General features: G+C 47.8%; 1 protein-coding gene across 1 annotated transcript in view; it reads right to left on the bottom strand.

Moving 5' to 3' along the window:
* Window positions 1-22,489, bottom strand: part of MYO1D (myosin ID) — a 158,070-nt gene extending 135,581 nt beyond the window's left edge. The window contains exon 1 of the mRNA XM_030232301.2: window positions 22,269-22,489. Coding sequence (XP_030088161.1) covers window positions 22,269-22,363 — 95 coding nt within the window. The 5' untranslated portion in view covers window positions 22,364-22,489. The remainder of the gene's footprint in view (window positions 1-22,268) is intronic.
* Between the last annotated feature and the right edge of the window lie 1,004 nt (window positions 22,490-23,493).

Here is a 23,493-nt window from a genome sequence, read left to right as displayed (position 1 = left end):
TTCGGCAGGGGCACCACCTCCCCCGCCGGGCACCGCTGATGCGAACCTTGTTTTTACAAAAGCTGCCTCAGCTTCCTGAGCTCTGCGGGAGGTTCCTGCTCCCCCCACAAGCCCAGTGTCCTCAGCAGCCCCTGCCCAGCAGAGGTTTCAGCTGCTGCCCAGCACCTGCAGCAGTCCTGGGAGAGCTCTGTTCACATCACAGTCCCACAGCTCTCCAACACCCACCCTCTGCTCCCACAGGGCACCTGTGCAGGCCAAATCTCTGCCCTGAGCAGCCCTGCAGGCCAAAGCTGGTTTGCCAAAACACTGTCAGGACCCTGCACTCCCAGCTGCCAGCCCTGCCCCTGGCTCACCAGCCACAACCCTGCCATGGGATACCTGCATTCAGGCCGCTGAAGTTTAGGGGCTGATTTATCAACTGCACTGACCTGGTTTCCACTGACTGGATAAAGAGATTTTAACACCACTAACTCCTGTACAGTGCCCACACTGAAGTGTGGATCATCACCTCCTGACAGATCCCTGCTGCTTCTTCCCCAGGGTTCCCACTCAGGGAATATGGTGGCAAAAGGCCAAAACCTCCCTGCACAGAGCCCCCTCAGCTCCGCAGCCTCAGACTGGAGCTCCACAGGCTGAGGAAGCAGCTCCCCACCAGGAAGCAGTCCAGGCACATTCTCCACCCCTGGGCTGCTGCGCCCTGCCAGGAACCAGCTGCCTCTGAATGGAGCTCATGTGCACCTTTATCAGTGCTGTGGTTAATCTGCAACCAGATCACCCCCTCCAGGGCAGCTGAGAATTAAATTTACAGGAAATAAACCAGATATTACTACAACTAAACATTAACTCACTGCTGCTGGACTATCTTGTTTTATGCCCCTCATCTTCCTCAGTAAGACAAGAAGAGGATGCTGACACGCAGGTGTTACTGAGAATGCAAAGCACCGTTTCAGTTTCAAACACTGTAATGATACACACAACATAAACCATCACCTCCATGAGCACCTGCAGAAATCTGGGATCCTCTTTGATCAGTTATTGCCTCCTCACATACTGATCACCGCTTCCAAACCAGGGCAGGACTTGTACCCCTGGTTTAACTGGGTGGATTCAGATTGTTTTGCTCCTAAAGTTCTTCCTGATCACCTGTTTGAACCCTGTTTTCAAAGAGACCTGGGAGAACAGGTACCTAGATGCTCTGGTATGAGCAGCAAGGTGACACTCCCCAGCCTGTGCAACATCAGTGTCTCCACAGGTACCAGACAGTCCTTCCTTCTGTTCCCAGCAGCCTCTGTAGGGAAAACCCCCCAGTGCTGGGACAGCATTTCATAAAGCACTGACCAGCTGCAGAGACACGAGCCAGCACACAGCATATGGCACGTGCAGAAACTGCACTGAGTGCAGGACTGCTTATTTAACCACAGCCTCCTGCTGCACTTCCCCCACGGCATCGATTGTTTGGAAATGTGTAATTACAAGGCAAAGGGCAAGTGGGAGGTTTTCAGCACAGGCTGAACAGATATAAGCGGCGTGTAACAAAACAAAGGGATCAGGATTTTAAAAGCTTCCAAACTACAGCACCACATTGGCCAAGCAGTGGGGCCCATTTTCAAATTACAGCTTGTTGGGTGATAATTACATCAGCACCACTGCAATTACTGAGGCTGTGATCGTCCCAATTTGATCAGAACAGCAGTGTGCTCTGCAGCTCAGTGTTATTACACAGGTTCTGCAACTGGAAAAGTGACCTCAAGAAATAATCCAAAATTCACAAGGGACCAACGCCTCACAGTCAAGCTGAAAGGACTGTCAAAACATCTAACCAGACTAAAGAACCGTTATTAAAGCAATGGTATCAACCCAGTAACCTACATTAGCAGATTGGAGCCCTTTACAAGCCATTGCTCATTCATAATAGCACTTTTATTGCTGCTTCTTGAACCCTGAATTGTTCGTGGCCCCCTCATGTTCCTGCCTCTCCCTCACATTGTGCCCAAGCTCAATTAAAAGGAAGAGAAAAAAAAAAAAAAAAGAGAGGGAAAATGGTTGGAGACAACTGTCTTCACACCACAGCTGACAGCAATGAAGAGAGAAGTCCAACTAGGCCAGGATTTTAGCCCCAGTCAGGCAGAATTTGGGCTGTGCTGGTGTTCCCATCATGAAGCCATGGTTTGTACCCACCCCAGGAGAGGGAACCAGCAGCCCTCTGCAGGCATGGGAAGGGCAGTTTGGGAGCACCAGGACAGTTTATTTATCAGCTGTGACACAGGGCTGGCCAGGCCAGCAAGAGGCATTTCTGGCAACACCACTCGCTCTGGGATCAAGGTATTATTTCAGCTATTGACAGATCATCCAGAGGCATCCAAACAAGGGCCAGTTCCAATCAGAGAGGTCTGAACAGCAGCAGGACACAAGGTGCTGGCACTCCCAGGCAGACCTGCAATTACAGCAGTGCCTCCCTCACAGCTGGCACTCACAGAATCACAGCAAAAACTAGGGCGTTAAGAGCACAAGCATCCTGTGTAGATCTGAAAGAAATGAAGACAATAAAAATAGCTGTAAACCAGAGTCAGTGACTTGTGACCACAAAACTCTTACACAGCAGAAAGACCTGCATCTTCCTCCACTGCAAAACAAGTGTCAGGCTGGTACCTTCAGTAAACAGATGTGACTTTGAAAATTAACCCCCCAGCCACTTTGGCCAAGGTGGTCTTTCAGCAGTCACTGGCTTGGTTCATCCCTTCAGTACCTGATAAATCAGTAGTAAATACATGACAAGTATTTAGACCACTAATATAATATAATCTGAGCTTCCCCAAGATGAGAGCTGATGCCACATCCCAGAGTCATAAAAGCTTTAGACAGGAGAAAGACTTTAAAGCAAGTTCATTCTTGCACTGCTGGTAACATTCCCTGCTTTGTCTTAGGACTGAGAGGCTTCAAACATTGACACAGGTCTTGAACTGGAATGCAGGACTGTTCTTAGCTGTTAGGGCAGAGGCATCTTTGTGCCAGAGCATCCCCCTGGATTGCTCCTGCCAGGAAAGCCAGGGAGGAAGGAGCAGGAGCAGGAGGGGTTGTCTGAGAGGAGCTGCAGGGAGGGCAGCACTGAGCCCCAGGACCATCCCTGCTCACTGCTATGGATGTGAACGCTGGAGAACTCAGAGGAAACCACAGTTTATGCTCAACACAGTAGTGAAACATCATGAGAACAGTGCATCTAAATCATAAAATGGCACAAGATGAGGAAAAGGAAGTGAGTTTCCAAAACAGGATTAGACTCTGAAGTGAAACTCAGAGTCGCACTGACAAGCATAGGCCAAAGCTCCTGATAAAATCAAGCTCCTGCCAAGCTCTGCTGTCCCAGAATTCCATGTTTGAGGGAGAGGGACAGAATGACCCAACAGGGACCTGCCTCCTCCAGAGCCTGAGCAGGGTGTGAGCAGGGCACCATTCCTGTGTCTCCTGTCACTGTGCTCAGGGTGTCCCTGCTCTGCCCCACACAGCTCCTCAGCCCAAGAGCTGCTGCTGCCACATCTGACAGCAGCCCAGTTTGGAGTACTGGTTGTGTGAACTCTTGGATGACACGCAAGAAGGCAATTTACTATCAGAAAACAAACACTGAAAATTCTGATTCTATCTCAGCCTTCCCCCCCCACAATAATATCCAATAGCTCAAGGATTCCCTAAATGGAAATGCAACTAATACAAGGCTTAAAGGTCATCTCAAAGGAAAGCTGTGTGTGACAGAACATGGCCTGTCGATTCCACGCACATTATTCCAGACTGCCTTGACTGACTCCATCTAGGGCAAAGGAAAAAAAAAAACCCAAGGAAAATTAAGTAGCTGGTTAAAGGGAATTTAAGGAGGTTCCTAACAATTCTTTTCAATATCAGGAAATCATATTTAAAAACACCCCAGCTGTGGCTACTGTGCCAGCAGAACCAGAGTGCTTGACTCTCTGGACACAGCTCTGATCAGATCCAGACAAAAAGGGTGGCAAAGCCACCCAAGACATTCCCCAGGGGCTGCTCTGGAGTCAGCCCTGGCTGTGGCACCTCTTGGAGCACGTCCAGAGAAGAAGAGTTGCATGGGAGTTACCAGCTGCAGCCACAAAGCCCTTCAGAAAACCCTTCCCATGAAAACAGAAGGTTTTCCTGGTTGTCTTCGGATTTCCCTGTTTGCACTGAGGACAGTCACAGGCACCTGGAGGGGAATAGGATACAGGCACCAAAGAGCTGCAGCCTTTATGGCCACACCTCACCTGTGTCACCTTGGAATGGTGCAGCCACGACACAGCCCACAGCCAGCTTTACACTGTTCCCTGGCTGAAATCACTGCTTTGAGGCCAAATAATTATATCTTACATAATGTGGCCACTAGCCAAACTAACAAAAGCTTTCTGAGGAAATCAACATGCCTGAAATTAGATTTGCCTTAAGATTTTAGGTAAACTGAATGAACTCTTAAGCCATGGCAGTCCCTGGGCTGTGTCAGACGTGTGTTGTGCCTTCAGACCCTATAAAAAAGCAAGGAACAGTGTCTGCCAGCTGGTTTTCTGCACTAGGAGCTGCAGCCACCATGTGCAGCCATAAAATGTGACTTGAAAAATTATGTACAGATGGGCCTAGAAGTTTAGCATTTACAAGTTCTCTTGATAGCCTGCATTTGCTATAGATAAAAGCAAATCACAATCTTTTCACAAATATCCTTGGCTTGAATTACTCAGAAAACTACCTTAGAGTCAACATCAATTCAGCACAAGAGCAGTGACGAGCTGAAGCACAGACAGGCCAAAAGGAAATCAAACTACTCAGGAAAATGGAATTACATCCTGCCAGACTAACAGCTCGTCTGTGTGCAGAGAGATTGACTGTCTCAAATCTGTGCTCTTGAGTTTTTTAAAGGCAAACTCCAGCTCAGGGGTTTCAGTTGTGTGCAGTTCCTGCCTGCTGATGCCTTTGCTTTAGAACAGGGTTGGAGGCAAACAACACCCAGTACCACTCCTGCTGGTAAATTAATTTTAATTTACCAGCAGGAGTAATTGAAGAATTAATAACCACATAACCACAGCCAGTGCAGGCCATAGACATCTCGAGCAATAGCAACATGATAGAAACAGCCATTTTTAGTCCTACCTAGCCATTGCAATCTGAAATAGAGGCTGAAAGTTTTCTAGAGCATACAAAATTTATGTTTGGGTATGTATTTTCTGCCCTGAACAGAGCCTCAGTTAAAAAAAACAAACTTCCATGAAATTTATGGGTACACCAACAAAACTCGTATTGGCCAGCAAGGAGATTAAAAAAGAAAAATTCCAGCAAACTATTCCTCAAGCCAAACTAAATTCCAATTCAAAATACACAGAAAAAAAAGGCTGAGTATTTGGAGCTTTTAAACAAAAAACAATTCATATATTGAGCGCTATTAAAATTTTTAGAGTAATCAATTCTTCCTTATCACTGGTTTATCAAGAATCTTTTAAAGGTTAGTTATTGTCTCACTAAATCTAAAACCCAATCTTAATCCAGGGCACTCCTAAAGAACTCTCTCAGGTGAACCCAGTTACCTATTCACCTTCAGAAAGACTGTAAGAAGAATATTTGAAATATTGGGTCTGGCAGGCTGGTACGTGACCTCATCCTGCCCGGTCTCCCAGAGGAGATCTGGCATTATCTGCAGTGCCAGCTCATAAGGCTTGGAAAGACAAACCTGAGCCCTCAGCTGTGGCTGTCCCCATGTCACTGCAGAGGGACATTTCACCCCTTACCCACAGGTACATTCTCTGGGGCAAGAAGCAAGGGCACTTCTGCTGTTCATTGAAGGTCTGAAAAAATGTCAACACATTCTGATCTGGGTGGGAATCATGGCACAAAGATGTGTAAAAAGGAGATTTCAGTGCAGCGGTAAAAGTTTGAGACTGGAGAAAGTGTTAGGGCAAACAAAATGTGATCTGAGCGCTCCAGAGCAACACTCCCTCCGTGGCGGCAGGGACTTTCTCAGTCTCCACCTGCCAAAATAAATTTGCTGCCATTTAAGGTTGTTAGATGTTTCCCCGATTAATCACTGCCGCGAGCCGTGTCCCGGAGCCGGTTCTCCTGCAGGACGTTATACAACCGAGCCGGCCCTGCCAGCGCCAGGGAAGGGCAGCGGAGGAGCCGCAGCTTCCAAGGGTGGAGTGAGGCTCAATCCCCGGGCAGCAGAGCTCCTCCCTCCCCGGGACACCACGGCCGGGCAGGTGGGACCCTGCTAGAAACGCTTCCCCGTCCAAGGAATCATTCCTGTTTCCACAGAAGGAATTTAAATTGGAAGGAATGACCCCAGTTAGGTCACCCTGTTGCTGCAACCCTGAGGGGGCACTAAAGCATTGATAACAATCTCCTTTTAGGAAGTAATATCTGTAAGTATTAGGAAACAACTCTGTAAATTAGGGGTGGGAAGGGGTGGGGGTTAAAGTAAAAGAAGCACTGTAACCAGGACAATCTCATCCTGAGAAATGCATAGCTCACACTTTTGTTTAGATCCAAGTGTTTAACTTCACCCACAGAATCCATAAGTGGAGACAACTGTCTTCCATTTAGCCTGTCATTTATTTCCAAAGGAATTCCATAAACACCCATGATACAGACATAGCAAAGCAACAGCTCCTAGCTCCTGTTTAAAAAGGACCAGAGGCCGGTGGACAAAGATGCTAGCAACAAAATGCTGGAGAAATGCAAAGAATGGGAAAGAGAGTCTTGATTTGGAAAAAAAAAAAATTGCAGCTACAAATCTTTTCAAGATTCCAGTTGTCTGAAATTCATCATGGCAGCATTTGACAGCTGCTACCCCAGGCCCAACTGCAGATGCTGCTACCCATGATGAAGTTTCTACAAGAAGATCTTGCTTTGGATAAGGCATGAGGAACTTTGCCCAGAGGAACCCTCTGTCTCTCGATGCTTCAGCAGATGTCGCTCTCAGAGGAGGTGACAGTGCCAATTAGCTGGGGGACAGCTGTCCACCCCTGATCAGAGCAGTTCTGCTCTCTGGGGAATCCACACCGCACAGATTCCAGACTGGGAGCGTTTCCCCTGGTTCATCTCTCAGGCCCATCCCATCAGCTCCAGAGCTCCTGTGAAATGCAGCTGCAGTCAGTTCACCACCCACAGCCGGCTCCGTGCTGCAGCTGAGGTTTTGCAAGGCGAAACTCTCACTGCAGTGGAGATAAGCCGGCACTATCTAGGAAATTAACACTCATTATCCACCGGGACTCCCACGGGCTGCTGCCAGCAGGAGTCCCAGATCTACAGAAACCAGCCAGGAGCCCAGGACTGTCAGCAGTAACAGTATTGCTTTCTCAAAGGTGACCTTGGGCAATTTCCACTCCCAGTTACAAAACCAAGGCAGACTGGAAGGCAGAGGAGCAGCAAAACCATGAACGGAAGGTTTTGTTGCTCTTTGGTGGACAAATGGTGGAACAAACTCAAACTGAAAGCCATAGAGGCTACCAGAGAAAGTTCACTGACTACTGGATACAATATTCAGTGGCCTAAATTAACACACTGGAATGGCCTGGCTTATTTTTGCTACAGGTGGATCTGGCAAACATGAGTCACCTTTGGAGGAAATCCCAAAGTGCTCCCCTACCACAGTCATATCTGTGCACAGAAAGCAAGGAACTAAATTCATAACCAAAAAAAGCCACCTTCACGTTGGCCAAATTTGCCAGGAAGGTAGCTTCCAGCTGGGAAATGTTAAAGCAAATGTTGATTAAGATCACAGGATGGTTATATTTGGAATTAGAGGAACAAAGCACCTAAAGTATCTTCACAAGTGTGATCTAACAAATGAGTTTTCGTGAGATCCCATGATATACTTAGTAAGAAAGCAAGTCAGAGCGAGACAAGATAATACCCACTTAATAGGAAGTGGTTTTTTATTGCTATTTTAACTTCTCCATGATACAATTTAAGGCAAATCTAGCAAGTAAGAGAGACCAGTTACACTCTGCAAATGTGAAACCCCCGAAGCAAACGAGTGGCAAACACTGCAGATGCATCCAGAAGCACCAGAAAGTGATTAATCCTGAGCATAATTACAGAATGGAACAGCACAGCAAGACTGGCACTGGGGTAAGGCTGTTGGGTCTCTGTGGCTCCCAGAGGAGCTGGCTGAGAGCTGGGCCCTTCAGCCCTCCAAGGAAAGGAAACTCTAACACAATTAACACTAACATAGCCTGGGGAAGGGAAGGCTGTGGAGACCTCCCAGCACCTTCCAGTGTCTGAAGGGGCTACTGGGAAGCTGGAGAGGGACTCTTTGTCATGAACAACAGCCACAGGACAAGGCAGAACGGGTACAAATTGAAAAAAGAGAAGTTCTGAAAATGTTCAAGGCCAGGCTGGAGGCAACCTGGGGCCTTGGGCAACCTGGTCAAATGTGAGGTGTTCCTGCCCATCGTGGGACTAAATGATCCCTTCCAACCCCACAACATTCTGTGATCAAACAGCTCAGAAAAGGTGTCCATTGGGACCTTCTGTGAGCTCTCTAATGGGACAGGTAGGAGAAGGGAGGGGATCAGTGGGAATTGAATGCTGAGGAAGGTCTGTCACCCCAGGCCAGCAGGACTCCCCAGTGTCACCTTGTGCCACCAGTTCCCACCCTGGAAGGCACTTGTGGATCTTGAGCAGAGAAGCAAAAGATCCATCTCCCAGCCAAATCAGTTCCCAGGCATTAACACCAGCACCTGAAAGCACCTAAGGGCAGGGACATCCCTCCTGAAAGCCCTCAGTTCTTGTGTGACAATGCAGTTCCTGTGAAAGGCAATTCTGACATTCCCCACTCCATAAAAATCCATCTGCTGCCATTACTTTCTCAGTGTTCATTCAAAATTTCCATGAGACTGAAAACTACTCCACTTTTCCCCTCTGAGTGAAAGATGCAATTTCAAAGTCAAAATCCTTGGTGTGAAAACTCCATGGAAGGAGAAGTTAATCCCAGACAACCCAAGGGGACAGTGGCAGCAGCAGCAACACTGAGAAGGGATGGAAAAACAAGTCTAAGAAATAAATTTCATCACTTGTGGTTTATTCCACGTGTATCATAATAAATATTGTTTTTTCTTAAAATACACCCTGTTAGAGTAAAAAGAATAGAACTATCCTCACCTTTATTATGGGGTTTTTAGCTTTTATCACTGTGAAGTTGGAAACAACCACAGAATATCTGAAAGGTTTAAACATCAGAGAGCAGAAAAAAACCAGGGAATGCTTGCACTTGCCAGTGCTGCTCCCTCACACTGCTCCTCCCCTGTCCTCATGAATAAATAGATGGTTTGTAGCTGATATGGGATTGGATGTTTTTCCAAGCTGCTTTCTCCATCGATGAAAAAAAGAAATTTGGCACTGATAGCAGGAGGGTACAAAGAGTATCAAAACCCAGGTCAAAACACAAAGCAACCTCTGTCTTCAGTGACAGAAACTTTTAGCTTGCAAAATATCCACTGCACTGTTACTCAGGGAATTAATCAAAGGCCCCCACTCTCCATGTGACACCCAGGGAGGACCAGATGCCACAATTGGGCAATTTTCCTACACAGCAAATTATTTGGGATCTGGCCATTAGTGCTATCAGTTTCCACATCAAGTACCTCAGTAGGATAAACAGAGGCTGCTCCTTTGTCTTAAACAAGTCCAACCAGTACATCTATATATGAAAGGTAGGAGGTGGGGATATTTTCCCCTGAAAGCTTTCCCAGATTGGTCCTGGGGCTTACCCTGCTCATCAAGACACAAGAGAGTTTAGCACTTGAGGTGAAACATCCTTTGTCATGGCACAAATGATGGGAAGGTGCTGTGGGAATTACTGCCAGCACAAGATTTATGTCACATAACCAGGGACAGGTAAAGAGGAGCCTTCAAACAAGGCAGCAAAGGTGCCTTGATAAAAAACCTCAAGAAATATCTGACTATGACTGCTTAACTGTTTGAATTTTCCACATCCCCTGTACAACATAAACCTGACACTGACCAAGCCAGCCTTTCTGTAAGAACCTGTTCACTTATCCCTCCTGTGATTTACTGTGGATTAATAAATGCAACCCTAGCAAATGATTCCTTTCATTTGGTCAAGGTGCCACAGAATGTCTTCAAAATCCATCAAGTTTACTGCATTTAACTTCTATTATTCTTTCCTAGGTATAAGGAAAATATGGGAAAGGCAGAAGGTTAAAAGGTATCAGATGGAGTTGAACATTTTGAAATATTATGTCCAAATTTTACAGTTTCCATGATTCAGCTACAAAGTTCACAACACAACACATTTTTGTTTGTCCACTAGGACAAGTGATTTGTCCATCTGCACTGGATTGACAGCCTCTCAGGAAAGCAGCTGAGCAGCCAATTACCAATCACTTATGGATAGAACTCCTGGGAGAAGACCAAGATTGACACAAGTTTTCTCTCTAAATTCAGTAGCAACACATCTGAGTTGGCCCTGAAGCCAATCACAGCCTGTGGTATGAGAGCAGAGCCCCAAAGCCACATTATCCTCTCAGAGCAGCCCTGGGAACACTGAACATCTTTCTGCTCCAAAGGCTCATCCAGCGAGCAGCAGGTGCCACCTTGGCTCCTCCAGGAGAGCATCCAAGATCCAGAAACCCAGAGGAAAAGCAGGACAGAAACAATCAGGCATTCTTTAGGTTTATGAAAGATTTGAGGTTTCCTGCATGGCAGGACATGATACATGTGGCCTCGTTTAGGAGATGGTGTCCCCCATCACTCTTTCCTGGCTTTCCCATTCCTGCCAGCCAGCTGGAGCCTGGCACTGCTCCTCAGGGCACAAGCACTCGGATCCAAACCCCATACCACCCATGGTTCCAGCATTCCAGGTGACAGCCTGGCACTAGCCCCCCCATGCTGCCTGGAGGGACAGCACCAGAAGTCAAACCAGGCAGCCAAAATATTTGGTGAAAAACAAGACTTGTTTTGACAATAAGCAGCTCCCCTTTAAGTCTCCAAAAATGTAAGTCCCGAATGGAAAACATGTTTTCTATCAACTGATTGGGAAAATGAAGCCAAATATTCCCAATAATTTCAAAATTGTTTAGGTTTCCTTCAGTTTCCTCCCAAGCCCAGCTCTCAGGGTTTCGTACCAGGTTTAGAAGCTTTACACTTCACAGGGATCTGCTTTTCCCTGGCCTTTCCTCAGAGGGGTTTAAGCTCTGTAACCAACATGGAGTCAGAGAACCAGCTGCCAGACACTGGAGAGGTCTAGCTCAGGAATGTCTGCATCCTTGAAAGCCAGGATGCAGCATGGCTCAAAAAACAAGAACAAAGAGAAGATTTCCATTGTTTGTTTTGCTGGAGCCACAAATGCTACATTCATCAGGAACATAAGGGAAAGGGATAGTCCTGTTTCTATCCCAGCACTGCAGCACAGGAGTTGTTGGTGTTCTCCTCACCTGGAACAGGTCAGAAACCACACAAAGCAAAGCTCCTTTCTGACTGCGACACAAGCAAACTCAAAAAAGGAAATGCTGATTATCAAGCAGCACTGTCCACAAAGTCAAACATCCAACCTCAGGCTTATTTTAGAAAGGCTCCCTGGTAATTTGCCTGTGCTTTTGAAAAGCAAGGAATATGTTTTTAATTATAAGAGGTTACAGGGACATTTTTGTGGTAAATTTGGACTTTCATTTGCAAAAATAACCCCTCAGTGCTACAGAGATCCTTTCGGAAATAACATTTTTTTGTCATTGCTAAGCACTTTTCAACAAAGTTTAACAGCTACTGTTCCAAGGAGGGGTTTACATCCAGCTTTAAAAGAATCTGGGGGTTCTTCTGGAAGCACAAGGAAAAGCAGCGCAGTGTCCTTCTGACAGTCTGAGAAGCAAACAAGGGAGGACATTCTCTGCAGGGTGCAGGGACAACAATTTTTCTAAGCAAGTTCACTTGAAGATTCCAGTGCTCCAGCTCTGGTCTTTTGGGATTCTTCTGGGGCCTAAAATGTATTTACAGCTCTTTGTGCCTGTTCTCATTTGCTCTCCTGGTCTTTACACCCGGGATCAAGAAGCAACAACACACAAAGAAGCTGGTATTGAGGAGCAGTGTAAGGCATCATTTCCCGCCTTGGAAATTTAGAAACTCCATATCCAGTTCCTTTATAAACACTTCAGGGGAGGGGAAGCCTTCAAGGAACCATAGCTGGAGTTTTCTTTTGAAGGTGAACTTTACTTTATCATTCATTCTTGTAAAATAATCTGTTTAGCTGCAGTGTAGCAATCTGAATAACAGCAAAAGTTTAGTGTAAACATCTCAGCGATGTGATGTGGAGAATGAAAGCTTCATTGTGCCCCTGATGGCCATGGTGTGAAGGCTCTCACAGCCACCGTGGTTTTTACCCCTCTAAATGCCATGGAGGAGCTCTCCCCAAAGAAAGCCATGCTGTTCCTACAGTGGGAAAGGGGATTTTCTGTTTCAGTTTGTTTTTCTTTGCTATTCACGGTGAGACAGCCTTTGCTGCCATCCAGTAGCTGTTAACAGATGGGTTCTCATTCCTGCCCGGCTGCTGAGCTCCCTGGGCACGATGCTGCAGGGAAGTGCTGGAGTTCCCTTTAGCTCCCCTGCTGGGAGTTTGTCCTGGGCACCATAAACAACCCAGGGCAATAATGAACCACTGATGCTGTAATGGGATGCAGATACTGAAAGGGAACCTTTTCTGAAAGTTTCAGCTGGTGCCTCAAAGCATAATTCATTTGAGGAGTAGCCATGCACACTTGCTCTCCATCAGAATGAGACAGAAAACCTAGAAAACCTTCTTGTTAGGGGCCCCAGAATAAAGGGATTTATTCCAAGGTTGTCAGAACTTCCAGTGAAACATGATTTGAGTTGGCTTGATGTGAATAAAGATGCAGAGGCAAGGGCAAAAATCCTTTGTGTCTGGAGATGGAGCTAAGCCCACTACCCCAAACAGCACATCCAGCCCGAGCAGAACATCCCACCCCACATATTGCAGAGTCCTGCCACAAATCTCCAGTTTGCATTTCCCAGGAGCATGTAATGAGCCTTCAGGCTTCCCAAGTTAAGTTGCATCAACCTTAGACAGGAACATATCAAGATACTCTGATCAGATCATTTTCTACCTGAACAACCTCTAGCAGGATAACATCAGGGCAGGCTCTGTCCAGACCCAGAGCAAAAGAACAGGCTGGGATCCAGCATGGAGCCAGGAAATGACTTGAGGAGATGAACACAATAATCAGTGACTGCAGCACTCCAACCTCCTGCCATGACACACTTTGTATGGGATCCATAAATTACACATGGAAGGAGGAAGCAGTGTCTTTGCTGGAAGTTATTTGGTGTTTCTTGCATGTCAAAAGGATCAACTATGGGAAAAGCACAGGAATGCAGGTCACAAAGTTCCCAGACAGACATGGCACACATCAGTCCTGCTGGAGAAACTGATAAACACAGGAAGGAGATAAGCTGTGTTCTGAGGTGGAACAGGAGGGAGGCAAGGAGATAGGTGAAGGAGATAGAACTGAGAGCAAAAGCAGTCTTTGTAGATAACTCTGAACAAGCTCTGTGGGAAAGGGGGTTTGTCAAGGCACAGGAGAAGGAATGAGCACAAGAATCAGTCTAAGGAGACTCTGGGCAAGACTGGGCTCTGTGCATGGCTCAGGCTTGGGCCTGACACACCACAGGGGAATACCAACACCTGACTTGGGCTGCAAAGCCTGGAAAGGGCCGGGGCCAACAGTGCAGGTGGAACAAGGGAACTGTTCTCAAGGGGAGTTCACTCTCCCCAGCCCCAGGGAATCCAGCTGACAGCCAGGGCAAGGCTGGGAAGATCAGCCCAAGAGCAGAGATGACACTGGGGAGCTGAAGGGACAGCAACAGCAAGGGGGAAAGCTAGGCAGAGGTGCTCAGCTGCACACAGAAGGTACTGAAAGAGGAGAGAGGAGTCACCCACGATGACCAGGAGGGTACTGCAGTTACAGAAACATGGAAAGTCAGCAGGAGAAAGGAAGGTCAGGTGGGACAACACTTCTTGGAGGGACAGTGGGAGTCAATTTCTGACATGCCAGAATAGAGCAAAAAACACCCAAGGCTGAGAAATTACACCGTGGCAGGTAAGTGTCTGCCCAGGAACACAGAACTGGTTTAATGCCATATTTTCACCCAATGGTACATTTTTCTGGAAATAAAGCTCTGGGTCAGAGCAGCCCAGAAGTCATACAGAAACTGTTCTCTGAAGTGTCACTGGGCAAGTGGCAGCCAGAAGGGAAGGTCAGCAGCAGCCTAGCAGCCAGGAAAGGTGGGCTGCAAAATGCTCCAGTAGAACAGGACAGAGCTGATGAACCAATACTCCAGAACTGCTCAAGAAGAAATTTTGAAGTGTGCACAGAAAAATGCTCAGAAACTACTGGGGGTAGAATGGAAAATATCACCACCACCATCAGCAGCAGGCTTGTTATGCCCCAGTCAGTTCTGCTGCTGAGCCTGAGAAGTTGAGCCCTGCAAGATCATCAGTGATGATAGGGTTGGGTCCTCTGGCTTATCAGTAACAACTATTTTATTTAAAAGATCTTTCCAAGATACCCCCCTGCTCCTACCTCAGCTGGGCCCTGACAGGAGAGTATCTGCTGTCCATCTAAACCACCACCCAAAGGAACTGCTCTGGGTGATGCTGCCACACACAACTCAGAGACCAGAAAAACCTCATTCCTAGCCAAAGATAAAAGTTATCTCTGGAACAATTTAAGATTTGAAGAAAAATGAAATATTTTCAAAAAAGTTAAGTCTATCTAATGCCCCCTTTTCGCTCCCAAAGACAGAACAGCCTCACTGCCAGACTGTTCTTTCAGAACTTGAAAACACCACAACTGAACACTTTTATACCTGGTCTAATACAGGAACACCAGCATGTGACAGCAGCATTGGGAGCTGAGATCACATCTCACCAAAAAAAGCCCTTAAAGAAACAAATCCTCTTTACAAATTGTAATTTTGTTTCAGAGAACTGAAAATGAGCATTTGCCACCAGGGGACACACAGCTCCCCTATTTCACAGTTACAGGCAAAACTATGTGCAGACATCTGTCTCCTTCTCCCCCTCTCAGAATTCCTTCATTCCATAAAAAAATGCAATCATGACCCAGGGATGCAGAGAGAGATTATGTAATTCCAAACACTTGTGAGATCTGCATCTTTAAAGGAATTCAAGTAAATATCATTAAGTTCAAGTGGTGTCAAAGCCTGCTCAGCCAGAAGAAATGCAAAGAGTCAAAGAAATGCAAGGGCTCAGTGAGTGTTAGATCAGTAAAGCACCTGGAGAGGCAGATTTTTTGAACAGAAGTCAATGCAAAGGATTCTTGACTAAAGGAGGCCATGAGACTTGTTGCAAGTATCAGCAAATATTTACTGGAACAGTTTAGCACATCTTGGAGTGAACCTTCATCTGGTGAAACTCAGCAGGTGATGACAAATCACTTCAGTTAAGATGATGCAGGTTACACAAGCCACCTCAAACATGGGGTAGTTAAAAACCAGAACAGGATTCCACTTGACAGCATCCCAAACAGATGCACTACAACACTGAGGAGCTTCAGGACCCACAGCACTTCATCGGAATGTAGAAAGGCATTGAAGAATAAGGGTGAAAGCCAAAAGGCTGCTGAGGAATTCCTAAATTACCACCTGATTTTTTTAAATACCACCTAAGTAAATATACTTTGTGTAAACAGCAGGGAAAAAGACTTTAAAAAATGCAAGAAAGAGCATTTTGTATTGAGCTAATTCCCCCATTCTGGTTACTTCACTGATTTTGTCAGGTTTTGTTTCACACCTGATGCCATGTGCCATGGATGTCCCTCCCCAAGTCGCTGCTTCCTACCCACAACTAAATGTTGTTACCCGTGATCTGGCAAGGACCAGAGGCAGCTGGAGGCAGGACCAGCAGCTGTGGGGCACAGCATCAGCAGCCTCAGAGTTTAGAAGTACAAGGCACCCTGAAAGACTGAGCTCATTCATAAATCTGACCTCGTATATTATTCAACACCCAGGTGCTAAAATTATTCAACACTTCCCCACCCAGCTGCTATAAAAAGTGTCCTGTAAAACTTCCCTCTAAGGTGGCTTTCATCAGGCAGGGAGGGCAGGTGTGCTAAGGAAGGCCCAGTGAAACCAGATAAACTCAGCACATATGGAAGTAAAACAAACCCCAGGCTGGACACCACCTCATTCAAAGTCTGGTTCATGGGAATTCCAGTCAGGAATCCCAGAGCACACCTGCAGCAACTCCAGGTGTCCATGGGCTGAAGAGTCCCTGTGGAGCCAGAAGCTGCCTGGATTCTCCCTTTGCTGCTCGTCTGGCTGGGATTTGCTTTTTGAGATCAATAGCCTCTTCCATCTCTGAGGATCAGGCTGGCCCCAGGCCAAGCTCAAAAGTCAAATTTTGGTGGACTAAGGGGAATTTTCATTCCATGGATTCCAAAATGTGACACAACGGCTTCTGCAGGTTGAGCAACTCTAAGGAAGCCAAGAAGGGCTGATGAGACTCAACTGCTGCTGGCCTGAGTAGAGGAAGGAGTGTCCTGCAGCACCTGGAGGCAGGTGCCCCTCTCCAGGGAGAAAGCAGCCTCTTCCCAGCAGCTCTTTAATCCAACACCACGTGAACAATTCAAATATTCATAACTATTTAGAATGAGGAAATTAAAATGGCTTAAAGGCATGAAAAGCTTGTTTATGAAGCATGAATATTTCATTAGCAAAGACACAAATGAAACCAAGCATTCACATAATATTTCCTCTGCTGGGATTAAATACAGTTTATTACCTCATGGGAAACCAAACCTTTCCCACCACAATTTCAACCCCAAATATGAATGTTTAAGATGGTGCTCAAAATATAAGGAAGTCAGTGTAAAAATATCAGTGTAGTACAGACAGCACCCTTCACTCCAAAACTGCAACTGAGGTCCATTGAGGGAAGAACAGAAAGGGTGTGGTACTGAGCAAGAACAAACGGGACCCACAGCTGGGCTAAGAACTGTTCCTAATGGATCATAGGGACACCCATTTCCTGAAGATGGGCACAAATTAAAGCAATTGTTCAACCCCAGAACTTGTGCTTGCTTTTCCAAACCTGAAAAACGACAGGAAAACAACCCAGTCTGCAGATCTAGGGAACACTGAATGGCAGAGCAGGATTTTGGCCTTTCAGAACCTAAAGTATTTCCCTGGAAGTGTCCTAGGCCAGGGACTTGAAGAACCTGCTCCAGTGCAAGGGACATGGGGTGGAAGCAGATGAACTTTAGGGTCCCTTCCAACCCCAACTATTCTGTGATTTTAGGATCCTAAAGAATGGCCTCAACTCGCCACATCATCCAGAAAAACAACAGGGATTTTCTGCCAGAGGCCCAAAAGGTACAACCTCCACACAAGTACTTCAAGAAAACCCCTTTGAGATATCCTTCTGCAGCACTTAAAGCCCAATTCCCCATTCAGTTTGCACCAATCTTTTTCTAGGACTCCAGCCCATGTCTCAGCCCTGCCTGCAAAGCAAGCACTTCCCTCAGCACCAAATACCTTCAGTGCATTCTCAGGAGAACCAGATTTTCAGTACAGATTCTTGATGCCAAAACTATTAATAATCATAGCAAATATTATCTATGTTTCAAATGGCCCTGCAATAAATACAGATCTAGACCTGTTGCCTTAGTCTGAAAATGCTGGGGTTTGTGAGATAGTTGAGAAACATCAGGAAAACAACTTTGGTGTGTTTTTAAGTGAACACAGAACTGTGCTTCTACGAAATCCTGCTTTAAGAGGCCAGAAGTCACCACGTGAACAGGGAGACAACTGCAAGGACTATTGACCCATAGATCTTTGTACCACTCCAGGCTCAGGTGGCCTGGGATGACAGGAACTGAGTAGCAAGTACAGCCTTCCACAGCTGGTTTCATGCTGGAAATACTTAAAAGAAGAGGAAAACAACCCCAAATTAATTTTACAATCATTACACATCACCAGGTGCTCTCACTGTCTTCCTTTCACACATCCTTGAATTCTTTAATAACAGTGACACAGATCTATTGTGTTCCAAGGGGCATTTGCACAATGCTTATGAAAAATAAGCAACTCACTAGAAATCAGTGGAGGATGAGTCAGGGAGCACTTGCTCACAATGCAGATGTGGGAACACAAACACCACGAGCACACAGCTCACATCAGACCACCCCAAACGCTGCCCTGATGCTGCCCTGTGTAACTTTCTGCTTTTCCCTGCATTTCCATGGGGTTTCCCACTCCCAGTGGTTCAGGGTGCTGGGTTTGCCCCAGCAGGGCCCCCACAGGATCCTATTGCCTGGCACAGAGGGGGTGGGTCACACCTGGCTGTCCTGGCACACACCTGAGACCCTGGGAGGAGGAACTGCTTTGCAGTGGCTTCCAAAGGCTGCACAACAGATAATTCAAGAACTCCCTCTAGGCATTCCACAGATCCCATTTTTAATGCTCTGAGGTTTGATCTGTTTGTCAAGGCAAATGCAAGATGGACAGAACAATGGTCTTTGCAGTGGAAGAAAATCACAAGAAATCACCTGATAAACCAAAATATTTCACCCTTCTGAAAAATAAGCTTCCTTACAAGGAAGCAAATTAAAAATGGTAACTTTCACTACTTGAAATTTTCACTATGGCATGAAGAAAATGAGGTGGTGCAGTTTCCCACTTCTCTTACTCAATAGTTTCATCCACACCACAATTTCTGCAAAAACTGAGCAGCTCTGGCCAGACCAACACTCCCTTTCCACAAGCACCATCCCAGTCCACCTGCCATGGAATAGCCATGGTCATGTTAAATCAAAAGCAGTCAAATAGAGAGTTTTACCAAGTCCAGAGCATTCTCCCACCACTTACAGGTAACACTTGACTGCAGATAAATACCTGCCTGCCAGTGGCAGGACCTGAGAGTTTCTAGACACAAAAAGATTCCCTATTTTAAGGAGTACTTCAGTTAATCTGATGTCCTGGGATTGGAATTGCCAATTACTGCTGCAGCAGTGCAGAGATGAGCAGGCACTCACTGAAGGGATGATGGGCAATTGCTGACACACAAACCACTCAAATACAGCTGTTTTAATAATTCTGATTCATGAGTGTTCCAGAAACACTTGTCTGTTACAAATTTGGACATTATAATAAAGAAACAAAGCTACTGAGCTCACACAGACCATTCCCATAGTCCTGCTTTTCCTTTTTAAAAATTATTCAGATGACTAAGAATCACAACCAGACACTGGGATGAAGCACACTCAGGACTAAGGAATTCAAGGACAGGATGACTTTTATTTACAATAAAGCGTAACACGCAGTGACTGCTGGGTGTCCAAAGAAACATTCCTTAAGTAGCTGTAAGACACAGCCACAAAAAGGTACTGACACAGTGATATCCCTGCTGAATCACCACTCAAACCTACAAATAACTGGGCATGAGCACTGGGGCTGGGAAATGAGGTAGTAAATTCACACTGCATCCACCCACCTACCCAGGCACACTCATCCAGCCCGTGTCAACACCCCTGAATTCAAATACTACACTAATGAAAAGTGCAGCTTCACCATTCCTCTTTTCCCCACTAGAGACATCCTTGGGGAAATATCCTTGCATGCACCGAAACTGGTATGATTTCAATTCCACCCACATCTGGGCTCACTTGGGAACTAAATCCAGCACAGCCCGTCTTGGGTCAGCCAGTGACCCTGAACAAAAATAGCTCTGGCAGAGAGCTGGATTTATGGAGCAGGGTGGAGCCCCTCCAAGCGTAAACGGCACAAACCCGCCGCGGGCACTCAGTGACGGAGGAGCAGCAGCTCCTTCCCTCTGCTCAGCACAAAGGGCGCTCTGCCATCGGCACAGTGACACAACCAAGCCTTGAGCAGGTCCTGGGCTGGGTCTCACACAGCTTCCTACGTGTCAGCAGCAAGAGCCAAGTGCCCCCTCCAGAGCAGGAGGATGTGAGCAGCAGGTGTTGCCCGAGTGCTGTAAAGCACCAGCAGCGGGGTTGGGGTGGCAGCCCAGGGCCAGCACACGGTGCCCAACGCCCGGCAGAGCTCACAGCTTCCCTGAAAGGCCACACTTCTGGGAAATTCACATCAGCTTCCCCAAATGTCCCAGTGCAGACAGCCCTGGAGGCAGGGGATGATAGCACCAAGCTAGAAAAATTAACAGAATCAATCAGCTTTTGACAAAAGCTTGTTCTGCCCACAGCACAGACACCAGATGATCTTGAAGTTCAGGCAGAGCTCACGGTCAGGTGAGAACTCAAGTCTGAACTGTTGTCAGAGGATAAGCCTGGGTTTGGGCAGGTTTGACCAGGTGAAACAGGACCTCCAAAGTATATCACACACAGTAGAGATGTCCTGGAAACACCCTCAGGCACTGTCAGCAACAGCACAGAGAAAAAAATAAACAAAGTTGCATATTTATTGTAAGGATCCAGGACTGCTGGCTTTTCCTTCTCATCCCTTCATACAAAATTAGCAAAGTCTGTCCCTGCAAGGCACCTCTCAATGGACTCATACAGGCAATCAACATGCCACGTGGATTTTTAAGTTATAAATCCATTTCCAATACTTCATTTAGATTTCTAGTACACATTAACCAAAGAGAAAAACCCCAAGAACAAACTGTGACACACAAGTTTCCTGCTAATTACAAAGATATTGTGTGCAAACCCTTTCTAATACAATTACAATCTCATGGACTGTACAAATGAGAAAAAAATTTAAACTTTTAGACACACTGCAAAATTAATTTAAATCTGAAATCGTGTTCAAAGCTCAACCATTCTCATTATGATTTTCTTATATTCAAATAGAAACGCCCTCTCTGCCCAAACAGAAATCCAAAATATAAAAGGAAAAAAGCATAAGGTATGCTGGTTGTTATTACACCCCACAGGATCTGAGCCCTCACCCTGCAGCATCTCAGAGCACAGGGATAGCAGTGTAGCACAGAAATTCCCAAGCACTCAGATGGCTGAAGCAGCCAGATCTCAAAATCTCCACATTTCATCCAGAGGAGGCAACAATTGTGTGAAAAAGCTTAATACTCTCCTTCCTCAAGAGTTTGAAGCCTGCTGAGGGAGCTTAGCACACCTCCCATCGATTGCCAGAGCCACTCTCAGGTGCATCCAACACCAGGGACCCGAAAAGTGACTGATTCCAATACACACCAGAACACAAGTGGCAGGACAGGAACAGGCAGGAAAGCCTGAGCAGAACAGAGGAGGGACACAAGCCAGCAAGTCACATCTTTATCCCAAAGGGTTCTCTTTGGCAATTATCAAATCCTTGCACAAGCAGGGGCGTAAGAGTTTATCAGGAGGAGCTCCCATTAATGTTTTATAATGGAAAGTGAAAAGCAGCCACAGACTTAGGGTCCCCTGGCTGTCCTCTATCAGTGCTGCCCAGGATTTAGCTGTGCTTGAGAGGGAACAGCAGGAAAACGTGGATCTTCCCAGCACCTACTATGTCTACAAGGGAAATAAAACCATAAAGATCACAAAAAGTTAGCACAGTGAATCTACACCAGCGAGCGGCTGCAATGCCCCCATGGGATGGAGCAACCTTGGACTTGGTGACTTTTATTGCTCTTTTTCTTTCTCCAAAGCAACTTTGCAGAATGTCAGCATAGGCAAGAAACCCTGCAGATGGGAGTGGGACAGGGTGCCCAGAGCAGCTGGGGCTGCCCCTGGATCCCTGGCAGTGCCCAAGGCCAGGCTGGACAGGGCTTGGAGCCACCTGGGACAGTGGGAGGTGTCCCTGCCATGGCAGGGGTGGCACTGGATGGGCTTTAAGGTCCCTTCACAACCCAACCTACCCTGTGTTTCTGTGATATAGGGAAAGACCAACAACAGACTGTTTAAAAGTAAAGTCCTTAAGGTCCCTTCGCTCCTAAACCATTCCATGGTCCATGAAAGAGGTGGGCACTGAGGCAGGTGACTCCGGAGGGAGATCTTCCAAAGGGGGGACTCACAGCCCCCGCAGTTCCCAGGGCCTGGTGCACCCTGAGCAGCCTCATCTTTACCCGGCTCTTCCATTTCGTAGGAAAATCCACACTTTTGTGCGGGTTTGCTCAGCCAGGGAGGGGAAGCAGGCGGAGGAGGCTCAGGGAGGGTTTCGTTTCCCTCGCCCCCCTCACAACTCCATCCCAAGCGGGCCGTGTGTGAGGGGAAGACCCGCCGAGCCCCGGGGCGGTGGGGCCGCGCCGCCCGCCCCTCACTCACCGCAGCCGGAGGTTCGCCATGAACTCGGGCATGGTGACGGCGTCCATCAGCACGAAGTCGGCTTTGCCGAACTCCAAACTCTCCTGCTCTGCCATGGCGGCCACTGGGACGGCCTAGACCGGGATGGGGGCCGAGCTAGGAGCGGGACCGGGACGGGGACGGGACCGGGATGGGGCTCGGGATCGCTCCCGCCGCTCCCCGGCCGGGGGGTGTGGGGGTGTCACCTGCGGCGGGGCGGGGCTGGGGCCGTGAGGCGGCTCCGCGCGGCGCCCCCTGGCGGCCGCAGAGGGCACGGCGCTGCCGGGGCGGGGCGGGCCGCGAGCGCCGCCTGGCGGCGGGAGCCGTGCGCTGCAGGCGGGGATCGCTGCACGGCTGGGACCGGGAGCCCCGGGGACGGGCGCCGCGAGCCCCGGGGACGGGCGCCGGGAGCCCCGGGGACGGGCGCCGGGAGCCCCGGGGACGGGCGCCGCGAGCCCTGGAGCAGGGGTTGTGCTGCCTGGGGTGTCCTACACCCAGAGGAGCTCCCCTCACACCCCAAATGTTGGGTTCTTTCTACCCCCTGCCAGGACAGGAGGAAGAAAGCAGATCCTGCACCCAAGGGAAACTCCCTCCCCCGGACTCCACTCGGCAGGGTCAGTCCTGCTCCGGCCCCCCTGAGTGCACCCCCAGACCCTCCTCACCCCAGTGTTTACTGAAACACTCCCAAATTAGTGCAGAATAAACCACACACTAAATCCCTTTGTAACACCCAGGCACCCCAGAACCAGCCTTGTGCTGCTTCCATTGCTCCACACATGGGAGACCCCCAGGGTGGGGGGCTGCAGGGTGCTCCGGGGAAGGGAGGATGTGATTGAGAGGGGAGCAATTCCTTCCCAGGGTGTATTTAGAGTGGAACAATTCCTTCCCACGGTGTATCCTGGACCCAGGAGAGTCCTCTCTCCAACACAGCATAAAAAAGCATCTCCCTCATCCTGCACCTGAGAGACCCCCTCACCACAGCACAGGGTGCTAAGGGGCTGCATTCTGCACCTGAAAAGACCCCCAGGATGAGGGGCTGCAGGGTGCTGCTCCCCCAAGAGGAATCTTCCTTCCTGGGGTGTATCCTGCTTGCAGAGGAGCCCCCCACACCCTCCACACAGGCTGCTAAGGGGGTCACATTCTTCACCTGGAGAGACTCCCCCTCCCCACCTCAGAGGCAGGCCTTGTACTGGGATGTGCTACAGGG

The sequence above is a fragment of the Serinus canaria genome, chromosome 27 (genome assembly GCF_022539315.1).
Source record: "Serinus canaria isolate serCan28SL12 chromosome 27, serCan2020, whole genome shotgun sequence".
Classification (NCBI taxonomy): domain Eukaryota; kingdom Metazoa; phylum Chordata; class Aves; order Passeriformes; family Fringillidae; genus Serinus; species Serinus canaria.
This window is presented reverse-complemented; position numbering and strand designations above follow the sequence as displayed.